General features: G+C 46.8%; 1 protein-coding gene across 3 annotated transcripts in view; it reads right to left on the reverse strand.

Moving 5' to 3' along the window:
- The window catches only part of Rrbp1 (ribosome binding protein 1), a 64,343-nt gene that overhangs the window by 32,265 nt on the left and 16,035 nt on the right, over positions 1-16,043 (reverse strand). For 2 of the 3 annotated variants that reach the window (XM_051144762.1, XM_051144761.1), the window contains exon 2: positions 5,525-7,631. In XM_051144762.1, the coding sequence (XP_051000719.1) occupies positions 5,525-7,610 (2,086 nt within the window). In that variant the 5' untranslated portion in view covers positions 7,611-7,631. Of the gene's footprint in view, positions 1-3,150; positions 3,458-5,524; positions 7,632-16,043 lie in introns of those variants that run through there. The other variant, XM_051144763.1, reaches the window with a different exon arrangement.

A 16,043-nucleotide genomic window follows, 5' to 3' on the forward strand; every position in this document is an offset into this window, starting at 1 on the left:
ATAGATGTACATCACTGCAGCACCAATTTTAGCACCCCCCCCCAAAAAAAGCCTGCACACGACTTCAATGTCTTTTCAATGTTATATAGCTGTATGTGGCAGCTCTGCATGATGTGGAAAGATGTCCCCAATAAACTGTAAAACCCAGTATCCTGACTGGGTACGCACTACAGTGTGCACGTGACAACAGTGTCTCCAGGGTCCCCCAGAAGTGAATGGCGACAGGGACAGAATGGGAAGACTTTAGATTTCCAGCCTACCCGTACTTTTCTACTATTAAACTGTTTGCGGAAAACATACTTTTATGTGTTAATACACTTTAAAAGCAGGGATCAGGGGTTCGTTGTCAAACCCTGCCACAGACCAGTGGTAAAAGCCTGTGGCATGGGCCCATCATCCCTTAAGTAAAGACAAAGCAGCAGCTCTGAAAGAAACGTGACCAGGCCTGCAGCCTCCACACCTGCCGCACTCCTCTGTGGTACCTGTCATCCACCCCAGCTCCTGGACTGCCCCTGCACTGTGACATCACTCTCAGTGCCTCTCTCTAATACGAGGAAAGCTAGAACCAAGTGGTAGAGCAGCTGCGCATGATGCCAAAACACGGCTGCAGGGCCACATCTTCCTGCGGACACCTGCAAGGTGACACAAGAGGCCACCCCTCTCCAAACGGCTGCTGCTAAGAGCAGTGGTGTCCAACAGGACTTTCTGACGATGATGTTTTATCTCTGCATTGTTCCAAAGGGCAGCCACTGGCAACATGTGACTACTGACAGAGCATGAAGGGGCAGAAAGTGTGATCAAAGAAGCGAGTCTTACCTTGGACTGATTTAAATGAACTCAGGGTGACCCCTGGCTCTTAGTGGACAGCATTACCTCCCAACCCTCAATGTCCACAGCCAGTTGTTACAACCTCATGGTGCCAAGGGTCCTCCTCACACTCTGTCCAAGTCTAGGTAGGTCTCCCAAGTCTAGCTCTCCTGCACTTGTCGGAGGAGGTCCCTCCCAGGCTGCTCTAAACCAGTAATGGAGCCCATCCCTCAAGCACCTTGGCATCCTCACAGCATTGCCCTCAGGCTACCTCATCTGCCCAGCCCTATCCTCGCAAATACCTAGCACCTACCTGGAGTTCCCGCACAATTCCTTTGGGCACACATGGTCCCCAGAATACAGGTAGCTATGAACAGACAGACACTTTTTGTGGCTAAGTGGCAGGGTGTATGAAGGACCAAGCGCAGCCCAGGCAAAAGGAGCTTGCACACAAGGTCTAGCTTTGAGCTTCTCATCCACACTTGCTCACCTGGCAACACTGCCACAGCTGCACTGTTCCATCTTACATCAGATGCATTCTAGTACAGTCCACATAGAGCAGTGAGACAATGGCTCCACGAGCCTCTGGACAGTACCTACACTGTCAGATTTCATGCCCCGGATATTCAGTTACCACAGTTCATGCGCCAGTGAGGAAAACCATTAGGACGTCAAGAGAAGGCTAGACATGGGAGTCTGAGTTCCCACCGGAGTTGCTTTCTGAAACAAGATGGCACCACTGTATGGGAGAGCCAAATCAGAATTCTCCAGTCTGCAGTAAGCACCCTGCTTTACCAAGTTTACCTGGAGTTTTCTCTGTTCAGCAGCTGTGACAGTGTTGCTAGGTGAGCAGGCATGAATGAGAAGCAGGTTTGAATGTTTTCACAGAGAAGGGAGGGGTGAGGGAAGGAGGGAGGGAGGGAGGGACGGAAGGAGAGAGGGCATCTATCTTTGCATATTCTAACTGTACTTGGAAAGACCAGTGTAGAGGAGGAAAACGGCATGTGTTTTTACTGTGCCCACCCCGGGCCTCTGCCAGGTGCTGACCACCAGGCACACAGGCGTGAGACACTGCAGGTGCCATGTAGGGACCTTCCTTACTCTCCTCATCACACTGCTTAGCAGTGGCTGGGGTTGGGACACCCTCCCATGCTATCATCAATCAGGAGAATCCTGGCCACAGGAATAAGAAATAAGAAATATCTTTAGAGTCCATGAACTAAAAAGAGTGAGAAATATATTTTGCTGAAGAATAAGCAGACTGTGACAGAATCCATTAGGCAAACCCAAATGGATGGTCCAGCCAAGGGCAGGCAGGCCCTACGGAAGCAGATGAAGCACTGTATACAAACGCACACACCAAGCTGTCCTCACAGCACACAATCATCAGGGGCCATGAGGCTTGGGTCATTTTAAGATAACCCTCGCACAGAGCAGAGCCAAGGATGCGGTGCAGCTGTAACAACAGTTAACTCGCGAGCACATGTTGCCTGCTTTGGTCTGACAATGCCACCCAGGGTCCGGCCACTGCACTAAGAGACACACTGAGAAGACAGCATGCTTTATCTCCATCACCTTCCACAGAAACTAGCCATGGAGAAGGATGGACAACCTCCACCAAGAGCATGCTCACCCTGTCCACATCAGAGCAGGCAGGAGCAAGTCCCTGACACCCTGAGTGCACCAGGAAGCTGAGGGGAGTCTTGACATGGTAGAGGTGAGGTGGGGGCTCACGTACCTAAGGGTACTAAGCAGGGACAGTTATGAACAGCAAAAACAAGAACTCTCACAGACCCTCACACACTCACCAACACACTCTCCTGGCTCTATAGGAAAAAGAGGGGCTAACAGCAGGCATGATGGTTCCTGCTTATACAGGCTGAGGCAGGGAAGCTATCCTTTCGAGGCCAGCCTGTGTTACAGTGAGAGATCCTGTCTGAAAAAGAAAAAACAAAACCAAACAAAAAAAGAAGGGGCTAAATACACAGACTTGTCAACTGGAAAGTCCTGGGGTCTCAGGACTTACGACACAACCAAGTGCTAGTCGAGCACTCCTTCCCCTATTTATGAATGCTTCTGTCTACTGTCCTCAACTTATGCAGCTTGAAAGTCATAGTCCCTTCTCCTCGGCTGAAGCTCTCACCTGTCTCTAGACCACAACCCTCACTGACAGACCTGGGCTCCTGTCAGCGGGTTCTGCTCTACATCTCAACAGTTACTGGGGGAGTCAATCTGCTGCAGAGGCCTGATCCGCTGACCTGCATCCAGAGAGTTCACCAAACAGCAGGGAAGGAAGCCCACCCCAACCCCCCACTCTGTAGGGCTCTCTAGATTGTTTCAGCATTTAGAAGTTACCATTATTACTTTATTCTTTGGGGGATGAGGAATACAGCATTTAAGATAATATATCAAGACCCAATTTTATGCCCCTACAGTAATTTCAAAAGGCCATTAAATAAGTTTTAATGGGAAATTATCAACTGCAACATCTCATTAGGGTTTCTGTCCCATGTGGCCTTGCATCAAGGAGAATGATGTCCAAGGCCTTCCACACAGGTGTTTCCAACTTCAGGGGGCGCTGCCACAGCCACAAGAGCCAATGCCTTCTTCAGGGTTGCTTCCAACTTTTGAAGAATAAAATATCAGCACACTGCATTAAAAAAAAAAAGTCAAAGAACACCTGGACTCTTGCTGTGGGACAGCCAGCACTCTGCCTCCACAGGTCCCCATCCAGATCCAACCAACCTCGGATCAAAAACATTAAAAAAAAAATGTGCCTCTACTAAACATATGCAGATCTTTTCTTTATAATTATTCCTTAAACAATAAAACATAACGACTATTTAATAGCACCTGTGTTGTATTAGGTATCGCAAGTAGTACAGAGGTGATTTAAAGTATAAGAGGCAGGCCAGAAACATAGCTCATTGGTACAAAACTTGTCTAACCATATAAGGGCCCTGGATTTGATCCCTAGCATTATAGGGGTAGATAATAAATAGATTGAAAAAAGAAAAGAAAAATGAAGCCTACAGGACTTTGGGGGTTATTTATATGCAAACATAATACCATTTTGAGACTTCAACATTTGCAGATTTTGGAATTCACGGGGGTGAGGGGGTAGTTTAGGGGTGTCTTGGAATCAATCTCATGAAATATGATGAAAGACTATTTTTTTAATGTTTGTGTTTGTATTATCCCATATTTAATGTCTTTGTCTTCTTTCATTATCAAGTTGTTTTAAGAATTTGGTAGCCTGAATTTAGAGTCGACATTGTGCTAAAATGTCTCTGTGGAGTTTTCCACATTGACACTGGTAGCCGTGCTGAGCCTGGGTAAGCAGTACAGGGCCCCAGGCGGTCTGGGGGCATCAGGTCCACTAAGCACCTGTGTGCCACAGTTCAGTTTCCTCAGAGAGTCCTGGGAGACTAACTACCTCAAACCCCTGTTAGAGTGTGCTAAAGTGCTTTTCATGAGTCACACAAATTCAACTACTTTTTAAACCCTGACTGAATCTGTATCGTTACTACCACTAAAATCACCAAAGCAAATCAGTGTTCTGTATGATCTTCATTCTGTCTGGATCATACAGAATCTGTGTTAGTTCTATAATGCGTCATTAAACGACTAGCGAAGAAGGGGTGGGGCAATATGGAGGGAACACTCTTTCTTAAAAACACTGATTGCGAGGGCTGGAGTGATGGCTTAGTGGTTAAGAGCACTGTCTGCTCTTCCAAAGGACCCGGGTTCAATTCCCAGCACCCACATGGCAGCTCACAACTGTCTGTAACTCCAGTTCCCATAGATCTCACACCCTAACCCCAACGCACATTAAATAAAATTAAAAAGCAAAAACAAAAACACTGATTGAATAAAGTTACCATTAGGTGAGACATGAACACAGAACAGAATGAGAAGACACAGCAGATGTTCAAGAAAATTTGCCAAGACTACTCTGTCTAGGCTGCTCCTCACACCTCACTGTGCAGTCCCTCGCTGGAGACACCTCAGGCTCACTCACGGGTCTTGCCCTAAAGCATAAGATGCCTCTGCCACACGCCGAGGGCCTCTGCCCTGGAGAGGCAACCTTCAGCGGGGGCCCCAAAGGAAGTCTTGCATATAGGGTAGCCCTGAGCCAACCCAGTTAAGGCACAGCAGGAGACAGAGCCTCGCAGGAGACAGAGCCTCCCAGCAGACAGGACCTAAATCAGCCAACTTCAGCCAGTCACAGAAACAGAAGCAAAGACAGAGAGCTGCTGCTGTAAGGCAATAAAGCCTGGGGTGCTTGTTACATAGCTTTCCTACAGTAGCAGCTGACTGACACAGGTGACACCCTGCTATGGAGCTACGTCCTCCAAACTACAGCATTCCCACCTGCTGAGGACTGAGGCTCATAAAACTCAGGAAGCTCACCCCTCAAGGTTATATAACCAATACAGTTACTGGGGTGAGGGAGGACTCCAAGTCCAGCAGGGGAAGGGAGGCCCCTGAATGCGGCTCTCCTGAACCATCACCCAGGCTGAGTGGGTGGTAAAACAGCTTCCTTAGACTCACCCCTGCTCCTGTGTACAACAAAAAGCTCAGTGGCTCAAGACAGACTTGGTTGTTACTCTGGCCTGTGGTCAGTACCCTATCTGGGGTGACCAGGAAAAGTCAAACACTACGGAAGCCCAGAGAAGACCTTTCACTCAAGCCCCAGGGCAGGCGGGGCACTCACCAGGCTCGCCTTTTTTCTTTGAACCAGACTTCTTCTTTGTAGGCGCCTCTTGCTTTGGTGCCTCCTGGCTCTGGACCAGTCCTGCATTTTTAGCCTGGGCAGGAGCCGACTCTGACTTTTTACCCTGACTGGAAGCTGTATCTGTCTTTTTGCCCTGGTTGGGGGACCCTTCTACCTTTCTGCCTTGGTTTGGGGCTCCTTCTGCCTTTTTCCCCTGGTTTGAGCCGCCCTGAATGGCAGCTGCGTCTGTCTTTCTGCTCTGGTTGGGACTTCCATCCCCCTTGTGGCTCTGATTCTGGGTCCCCTCCCCTTTCTTGCCCTGACTTTGGACCCCCTCTGCCTTTTTGCCCTGGTTTTGGTCCCCTTCCCCCTTTTTACCCTGGTTCTGGGACCCCTCCATCTTCTTGCCCTGGCTTGGGGTTCCTTCTGCTTTTCTGCCCTCTACTTTTGTGCTTTGGTTGGGAGACCCATCTCCTTTCTTGCCCTGGTTAGGAGATCCTTCTACTTTTTTGACCTGGTTTTGTGTCCCTTCTCCCTTCTTGCCTTGGTTTGAGGTTCCCTCTGCCTTCTTGCCTTGGTTCTGGGCTGCTTCCATTTTTTTGCCCTGGTTTTGAGTTGCTTCCCCTTTCTTGGCCTGGTTCTGAACCCCCTCCCCCTTCTTGGCCTGGTTTTGGTTTGTTTCCCCCTTTTTGCCCTGAGTTTGGGCCCCTTCTACCCCTTTCTTGGCCTGGTTCTGAGCCCCTTCTCCTTTCTTGGCCTGGTTCTGGCCATCCTCCCCCTTCTTAGCTTGGTTCTGGGCCCCCTCTCCCTTCTTAGCTTGGTTCTGGGCCCCCTCCCCCTTCTTAGCTTGGTTCTGGGCCCCCTCCCCCTTCTTGGCTTGGTTCTGGGCGCCCTCCCCCTTCTTGGCTTGGTTCTGGGCGCCCTCCCCCTTCTTAGTTTGGTTCTGGGCGCCCTCCCCCTTCTTGGCCTGGTTCTGGGCGCCCTCCCCCTTCTTGGCCTGGTTCTGGGCCCCCTCCCCCTTCTTGGCCTGGTTCTGGGGCCCCTCCCCCTTCTTAGCTTGGTTCTGGGCGCCCTCCCCCTTCTTAGCTTGGTTCTGGGCCCCCTCCCCCTTCTTAGCTTGGTTCTGGGCCCCCTCCCCCTTCTTAGCCTGGTTCTGGGCGCCCTCCCCCTTCTTGGCCTGGTTCTGGGCGCCCTCCCCCTTCTTAGCTTGGTTCTGGGCGCCCTCCCCCTTCTTAGCTTGGTTCTGGGCCCCCTCCCCCTTCTTAGCTTGGTTCTGGGCCCCCTCCCCCTTCTTAGCTTGGTTCTGGGCTCCCTCCCCCTTCTTAGCTTGGTTCTGGGTCCCCTCCCCCTTCTTAGCTTGGTTCTGGGCCCCCTCCCCCTTCTTAGCTTGGTTCTGGGTCCCCTCCCCTTTCTTGGCCCCCTCCCCCTTCTTGGCCTGGTTCTGGGCCCCCTCCCCCTTCTTAGCTTGGTTCTGTGCTCCCTCCCCCTTCTTGCCCTGACTGCTGGTGGCAGGAGCATTGGCCTTAGAGCCTACTGGAGGCACAGCCACCATAGGCACCTCCTTGGGTGTGGCTTCCAAGATGGCCGACTTTGAAGCAAGAACCTGGATGGAATTCACAACAGAACTGACTGCTGGCTCCACCTTTGCCACTTTTTTCTCCTTCTTCTTTTTGTCCTTAGGGGAGGAAGCCAGCTTTTCCTGAGGCATGGCTGATACTGTGGCTACAGGGGTATGAGCCACAGAGGAGTGTACTGAAGTTGGAGCCACAGCCACAGCAGGTACACGCACTGGGTCCTTGAGGATGATGGTCACGTTGGGATCCAGATCATGCTCAGGTATCTTCCCATTAGGTTTATCTTCCTTTTTCTTGGTCTTTCCTTTCTTCTCCACGTTTTTTTCCTTCTTTTTCTTCTCTCCTTTCTGGTGGTGAGTTTTTGCCATCTCCTTGCGCTGGTTGGCAAGAGCTTCTTCATACGATGTCTCCTTCATGGAGAAGGTTGACACCAGGAAGATGCCGATGGCAGAAACAACCATAAACCCGCCAAAGACCACAACTCCCAAGGTCTGAGTGTCGTAGATGTCCATCTTGGCTGGCTTGTCTTCCACCTGCCAACACATACAAGTAGATTAATTTCTGGAGAAATTGAGGGACTGGACAATTTCCATCCCATAGCACCAAACTTAAGGTTTCTCACTATTACTTCAGACAAAATTCAGAGTAGAAGCAAGGCCATGTTCTCCCTCTTCAGAAATGGGTAATTTTTACCTAGAGTCTGGACAGTTCTTTTAGTGCCCCAAGATGCAAACAGGCAGATGGCTGAGTGCAGGGGGACAACTAGTTTGTAATGTTCTGGAGCTTCCAAAGCTCACTGCCATGGCCAAGTTCAAGGTGGCCCTTTGAGCACCAACCCCCTCCCATTAGATTCAAGCTACTCCTGCGCACAAATGCTGCCTGGAAGTGCAGCAGCAGGGAGTAGTGGCAACGCGGCAAGATGGCTGCATGTGCCATACACACAAACAAGATGTAATTCTGAGTAAGAAAACTTCATTTTTCATGTTGGGCTGAAATCTTTCCTTTTTATATTTGCCTTCAATGTAAAATTGGCTGGTTTTAGTTTAACAAACAAACCAACAAAAACCTCAGTTAACACCAACACATCTGCAGGCTTTCCCAGCAGGCCACTGGCATGTCACACTCTGCTTTGTTGCCAGTGCTCTAAACAAAGCTACTATGGTCAAAGACAGACATCTTGTTAATACAATCCTAAAAAGCCACCAGAAGGTTATGCAGGACAACATGTTTTCTGCAGCAATCTCACCTCGGTCCCAGAGCATACAATTTCCATGCTGGGAAACAGAAAGTAAGTCTTGAGAAACCCATGAGATTCTAAGTTTAATTTCACATCTGCAGATTTCACAGAAGGGGCAGTGTCACTAGGTTCTTTGTCAGACAGCATATCCCAAACCATGACGATGAAGCATACATTTTTGTTGCCTACGGACCAAAGCCCAAAAGATCAGAGGCAACTGGGCTCACCCCTCCCTGGCTCACAGCCCAGGCTTAGTTTCACTTCACCAAGCTTAGTGACACTTCATGTCAGTGCCACCCTCAATTCCCGGTCCCCTGAGTAAGAGGAGATACAGTCTAGCCCCTCTGAGAGGATCAGCAAAGACTGAGCAAGAGCTCCAGTGTAGAATGGAGAGGTTGGGAGGGAGGGATAACAAGAGGGAAAAGGACACTGTATCCAGGCTCTCTAGACATTGCGGATCGCTTGGCCCATGCAATATATGCTCCTCTTTAACAGGGCAAAGGATGAAAACCGAGTTGGAATGAATTTCGAAACGAAAACTATGGACTCCAAATAGACATTAGGTCATTCTACAGAAGGGACACTGTTTAAACATCTCCTTATCATATTCTAGGACACGCACTCTCCTCACATTCACTGTGTCACTCTGATAAGACCCTTAAGGAAGGACTGAAATGCTCACATTCTCCATGGTGGTTACCCCCCGCTGTGGCTGCTGTGACTCTCAGTCTCCCATAGACTGTCACCGAGGGCTGTGGAGGACCAACACGCCGTCCCTATCATTGCTTCCGCGAGTGACGCCTGAGCCCAGGCCACAAGCCTTCGAAACCTGGGACGGCAGCATTTATATTCCAAATGGACTCTGACTGCTAGCTATGGATCTCTAGTACATCAGAACCAAAGCCAAGTGAGTGCTCTCACAGATAACAGACAAGGAAGGCTATTAAAATAAGTCTTCCCAGGAACACGCTCCTAGGCTAGAGATTGAAAAGAACTTGCACCTGCCCAATCTTTGCTCTGTTCTGTGTGCAGAAGGGCAGCAGCAAAGTGTGTGATACAGCTGATCACCCTTCCAGGGTAAGGATCCCCAACTGAAATTCCTACAGGGCCTCACAAGGACCTCTCAGAACTCTGCCAACAGAGACACGCTCAAGCACACAAACTATAGTGTAGTCAGATGTCTGTTACAATGGCAGAAAATCTCCAGAACGGCACCTTCTACAACAGCAGGCCCACATTAGGCCTAGCTCAGCCTGGCCATAGCTCCATGAACACCGAATGGCCTCCAGACAACGATGCTCTCAAGGGGTGGCCTCTTGTAGAGTTGCAGTTGGCACCAGTCACCAGTCCCTGACACAGTGAAGGGCCATCAACAAAGCAGGGCCTGTTCTCAGCTAAGGACTGTGAAGCTCTGTGCAGTTTTGTGCCTTCCAACTGCTCAGCTCAGACAGAAAAGCCAAGGTTGGAAAATCAGCCTTTAATCTGACTCCACACAGGCAAACATGACACACAAGATAGATTCTCCGTGGGGAACTCAGAGTCAGGGTAAGCAAACTCGGGTGAATATTTCCGCCTGCAGCACACACAGAGTGTGTTTATAACAGCATAAATGTGTCTTCCCAACTTTTGCAGAACAAGCTGCTTTAAAAAGAAATTACATCCCTACCATTAATTCCTTAGCTAGAATTTTTTAAAAGAGAGCTTTCACGGGAAAATTAAAAGTCCTAGTCTTTAGTAACACACAGAAGCATTTACAGCTAAGGCAGTAGCTCTGCAAGCCGCAGGGAAATGGAAAGCTGAATAAAGGTCTCCTGCTTTGGAAGTGACTTTACCTTCATGATGGGCTGACACAAGCACCTAGCCCCACCCCTCATCTGCCCCGCCCTCCAACCCCCTCCCCACAAGTTTAGGACACAAACACAGCCTGGGAGACTCCTCCCCCGCAGAGCAGTATGTCTGCAGGAGCCTCTAGTTCACGCTTGCAACTTGCTCACTACCCTGAGATCAGAGTGCATCTCTTCAAGGTGTGGGCCATGCCTACAAGGGCTAAGATTCAGGCCAGATGTGCTCCCGCCCAGACTCTATATGCTCTCACCACAGGAATCTCTATTCTGTCACTTCCATAAACTTCTGTGAAACAAGTACTTCTATGAACCTACTACTTCCAAAATACTCAGTGAAAGACCAGCTGATGAAGAGCCTAAAAGGGAAGGAAACAGGAAGCTTTCCAAGGCCAAGGACCACTCCCAGGCTTTGTTGAATGGAACTCACTGCCATCTTTACCGGAAAGAGAATGCTGCTTCTTCTGGTCTTAGTATTTGGGAAACAACAGGAAATGGGGCACTCAATACTACAGATATAGACTGTGCCTGCTAACTCAAATGGCCTAATAAAGCCAGTTCAACCCAATTTGGAACTTGGGATATAGGTCAATTTTAGGAAAGGACCTTTAACAACAGCCTCAAGTTGGTCTCACCACTAGTTACTGCTCTACAGTGGACAACATGTGGTGCTCAGAGAAGCACCAGGTAGAAGATGGTCAAAGATGACGAGCCTCAGGGCTAGAAAGATGGCTCAGAGGTTAAGAGCACTGACTGCTCTTCCAGAGGTCCTGAGTTCAATTCCCAGAAACCACATGGTGGCTCACAACCATCTATAATGAGATCTGGTGCCCTCTTCTAGCCTGCAGGTGTACATACAGGCAGAGCATTGTATACATAATAAATAAATCTTTTTTTTTTTAATCTTTTAAAAAGCCTATAGACCTATTCCTAAGCCAGATGACTTGCTGAAAGACATTGAATAGCAAGAAAACAAAGGTGGCAATAGGTATAACTATTATCAAGACAGGTATCACAAAATAAAGATTGAGCACCCCCAACCCAAAGCTCTTGAAATTCACCTAATGCTTAAAGCTGGGGAGCAAGAGATGGTGCTCCTGGTGGAAAATTCTCAAACTTTATGTGATGTTCTCACAGGCAGAGGCCAGGTGTAGGAACATGTCTGTAATCCCAGGGGCACTCAGGAGGCCCATATAGGAGGATTTGAGTTCAAAGCCAGCCTAAGCTTTGGAACAAGACCCTAGCTCAAAAAATAAAACAATTTAAATCAGGCACATTAAAAAATATATATAATTGGGGATTCAGTGCAAGTACTCTTACAGAGGACCAAGGTTTCTTTCCCAATACCTACACGTTGGCTCACAACTGCAGTTTCAGGGTGTCTGACACCCTCTTTTGAATCCAGGAGCTACTCCATGTACATGGTACACATAAATTCACACAGGCACACACACATGCACATGAAAATTATAAATGTTTATTTTTTAAAAGTACCTTAAAACACATAAACTTACTTGAGTACATAATTATGTAAGAAACGTGAATGAAGTTCAGTGTTCAGACTTGGGTTCATCCCTAAAATATCTCATAGATACATTCCAAAGTCAAAGATGAAAACAAAGGCCCACATCTGAAATGCTTCTAGTATAAGCATTTTGGGGAAGGGACAGTAAGCTTGTGTTATCAAAGATCAGATACACAGAAGTATAAGAAGGAAAGTAGTATTTCCCCACCAATCAGGTATGCTAAATGCTAACATTTTCCACACTGACTTCAGATACTGTGTGTGTGTGTGTGTGTGTGTGTGTGTAACTGACTTCCAAAAAGGACAACACTATTGAATAGACCACTTATTACTTATGAACATGCATATGTTACATATAAATAAACAAAAAGATATTATCTCTACAAACAAAATACAACACTGTTTTACATACTGTAACTTCTATGTAAAGGGTATTATTTGGAGTGACAGCTGGCAATTTTTAGCTAATCTTCATTTTGAAACTCATACAAATACAAATTAACTTAGGCTCATTCCTTTGAACGCCTATGACATGCTAACAGCCATATTTTTACATGCTTATGGTTTAAATCCGATGCTACGCACACAGAGCAGGAGTGACAATGTTTACCAGAGTAAAGAACCTCGCTCATATTCCTGCCATTCAAAGCCAGTTCCTAGAGTGGTTTGTACCCAGTGACACAAGCCACAGTTCAGTTACTTCCTTCTGCAAACTTAATAGAGAGCTGGAGACAGCTCAGAGGCAGCATCCTTCCCCTGCCCAGGAGCCCTGGATGAACTCACTGGAGAACTTCAGTAATGCCTTTTGCCATGAGGTGGGCTCGTTCACTGGGGGCTCCCTTTGTCATCGTTGGCTTTGTCGTCAGCACTGCCACACCTGCCTGGGCTGCTCCGTCCTCTGTGCTACTGCTGGGCTCTCTTGTGCAGTCTATACCCTGCTCCACTAGTGTATTTACTTAAGGTCTAGATTAGCATCATGTTTTCAGCTTATACCTGTAGTGAGTATTTTGGTGTGTTTAAAAATCCAGTTATAGCCAGGAGGTGGTGGCACACGCCTTTACCCCAGCACTCAGGAGGCAGAGGCAGGAGAATCTTTGTGGTACAGAAACCCTGTGTGGAAAACAAACAAAACCCAGTTGTGTTCTGTAAACATGTGTTTGCTTAATCCCAGGTACGGGATATGGTCGGCCTCAGACTGTTCACAGCAGCAGACTATTTGCCTCATGAGTGCTCTGGCAGGGGGTGATTCTGCCAGCTGAAGATAGTTTAATTCTGGGGACTCTAGAGAGGCTATAAAAAGACCGGAGAGAGGAGGTGTGGCCATTCCTCCTGCTGGTTCTGCTCCTGCTGCTGGTTTGTCAAGTGGTTGAGAGAAAAGAGAAGGTGAGAAGAAGTTGGAGGTATCCTGAGAAGACAAAGATGGACTGGCCCCAAGGAACTCACTGCCCCTAATCAGCAGAAGTTCTAAAAAGAGCTCAACGCTGCCCTCCCCACTAACCTGTCTCTCCTATCTGGTGTTGAGGTGTTGGAAGGGACTGGGGTGGAGAAGGATGGTAGAAATAAGAGCACAGGCCAGACGGTGATGGCACACGCCTTTAAACCCAGCACTTGGGAGGCAGAGGTAGGCAGAACTCTGTGAGTTCAAGGCCATCCTGGTCTACAGAGCGAGTTCCAACACAGCTAGAGCTGTTACACAGAGAAACCCTGTCTCAAAAAACTAAAACAAAACAAACACACAAACAAAAAAACCCAAAGAAATAAGAACCCAGTAAAATAGATTAAACATATACCTGCCCTTCAGAATTTCTACTGAACTTTTCATTTGAATCATGCTGAATTCACAGATAAACTTAGGATAACTGATGTTGTGACCACAGGAACTCCATCAATGAGCAGCAATGCCATACAGCATTACACTGATGACGCTGTTTTTTATTTCAAGCTTTTAGAAATTTTTATGATTTTTCTCCATGAAAGTCTTCCATATCTTTGTGAAATCAAGATTATTGCTTTTTATAATATCCTAAAGAAAAAGCATATCTTGTGAATTATTTTGTCCATTTTCTCAGCTATATACAACCAGTAAAGCCATGATGTTTATATATGTATCATTTATCCAGCTTATATTATGCTAAACTCTTGTCAAACTGCAAAGTTTATAAATTTGCTTTGATTTTCTTGGCAGAAAACTACTTATGCAGGGGGGAACTAAGTCCTGCTTCTTGCCCTCTGTGCTACATTACCTCAGTTCTGAGGAGAGCTGGTAGTGGGAGCTTCCCTGAGGTTCCTGCACCCAACTGCTCAGGTCTCACTGTCACATACAGAAGTAATGCAGTTTTAGTGGAACCCTTTCATTGGATTAAGTAGTGTGCATTATCTTCTCAGCTGCCATTTTAAAAAGTAAGCACTGAATTTGGCAACTGCTTTTCACATCATCTGACATTTCTCTCCTTTAATGTGAAATATATTATATATAATACAGTAGCTCCCTTTTATCTGCGAGGGCTCAGTTTCAAGAGCACAAAAGAACCCTGACACATAGTCCTGAGCCCTGCATGTGTATAGCATGGTTTCTCCTATGTACATGCAGCTATGCTACAGCTTACAAACTAAGACAGTAAAAAGCAACACAACAATAAAGCAATTATAATAATGTGACACCACTGACATCATCACTGCCTTGTTTTTGAGGGCCGTAATTAAATGAAGACAGCGGGACAGAGTGTATACAATGTAGACGCACTGAATAGCGGGACAAGTCATGTCCTGGGATGGCTCTCAAAAGTATGAGAATGAAAAAAAAAAGGAAGAAAGAAAGAAAAACAAAAACAACACATGCCTTCAATCTCAGCACTCAGGAGGCAGAGGCAGGCAGATCTCTGTGACTTCGAGGACAGCCTGGTCTATGAAGTGAGTCCAGGACAGCTAAGGCTACACAGAGAAATCCTGCCTTGAAAAACCAGGAAAAAAAAAAAAGTTTGAGAATGATATAAAATGTAAAAGTGATTCATTATTTCTGGAATTGTCCATTTAATATTTTTAGACTATGGTTAACTATGTCTGAAACAAATGTCTGAAACAAACATTTGACAGAAATTCTTTTTTTAATATTTTATTAATTTATTCATATTACATCTCAGTGGTTATCCCATCCCTTGTATCCTCCCATTCCTCCCTCTCTCTCATTTTCCCCTTACTCTCCCGGCCCCCCATGACTGGGACTGAGGCAGAAATTATTTTTAAATAACATCTCTAGATTTGATTTGTCTAGTTTTCCATGGCCTTTGTCTTCAAAGCTAGAGAAACCGGGTCACTCTCACTGCTCTCATGCGGGTGGCAGGGCCACTAGACTCTTATCTAATGAGCTCAGATCAGCCCATCACTCCTGCTCACTAGGACAGTTTGTGTAAGCCTGCGCTTGTTCTGTGGCTTCAGAAACCTAGGATGGGATCGGCTGTCAGGGTGGATGCCAGAGAGCTTTCCTAACAGAGGAGAGCACGGATGCAGCCACCAACACTATGTGAGGCTGACTGCAGAACCAACTTTTGGGTTTGTAATCCAGCTACACTTCATTATTCCCGCCACCTTCCACTGGTTACACTGTTTTCCAGCTTCTTGGCATGGATGCATGATAGTTTCGGGTCCTCTCCTGGCAGCAAATTTTTGAGGCAACACATTTCCTCCAAATACTTGTAGGGCTTGATCTTAAAGCTGCAAAACATTTACATCACTGTTCAGTTTCCAAATCCCCACGTGCTTCTGCTTCGATGTGTGACGTGGCGATGTAGTTAACTTTCTTAACACGGAGAAGGGACTGAATTATCACAGATAAATGGCCGTATTTTTAAGTATGCTCTAAAAGCCAGTCAACTCTCTCCCCTTCTCTTACGGCTAGACTTTGCCTAACTCTACTGCTGTGGAGAGCTCTCGCCTTCCCACTATGCTCACTTTTCAGTTGCTTCTTAGAATCTATCAATTTATGTTTTATTTGAGACCACTTTGTTAGGATATGAAATCACAATATATCTTCCTGGTTGAGTAGCTATTTCTCTTCTCATTTGAGAATGACCCTCTTCCATATAATAATGATTTTTTTTCATTAAATTCTAGTTTGATTATTTTCAAAGTTTCTCCACCTCTTGTAAAACTAGTGTTAGACTTTTTCTCTTTTTCTTTTCAACCTTTCTGTATTCATATTTTAAGTGTTACTCCTAAACCCAGTATATAGCTGGACTTTATTTTAATCCCAGTGGCACTCTGTCTTGGGTTTAGTCCACCAACATGTACTGTGGTTTTCTGTACTATGGACTCATTCATTCTGTTTTGAGGTGCACACTGATAA

Source organism: Acomys russatus, chromosome 4 (assembly GCF_903995435.1).
Source record: "Acomys russatus chromosome 4, mAcoRus1.1, whole genome shotgun sequence".
NCBI lineage: Eukaryota > Metazoa > Chordata > Mammalia > Rodentia > Muridae > Acomys > Acomys russatus.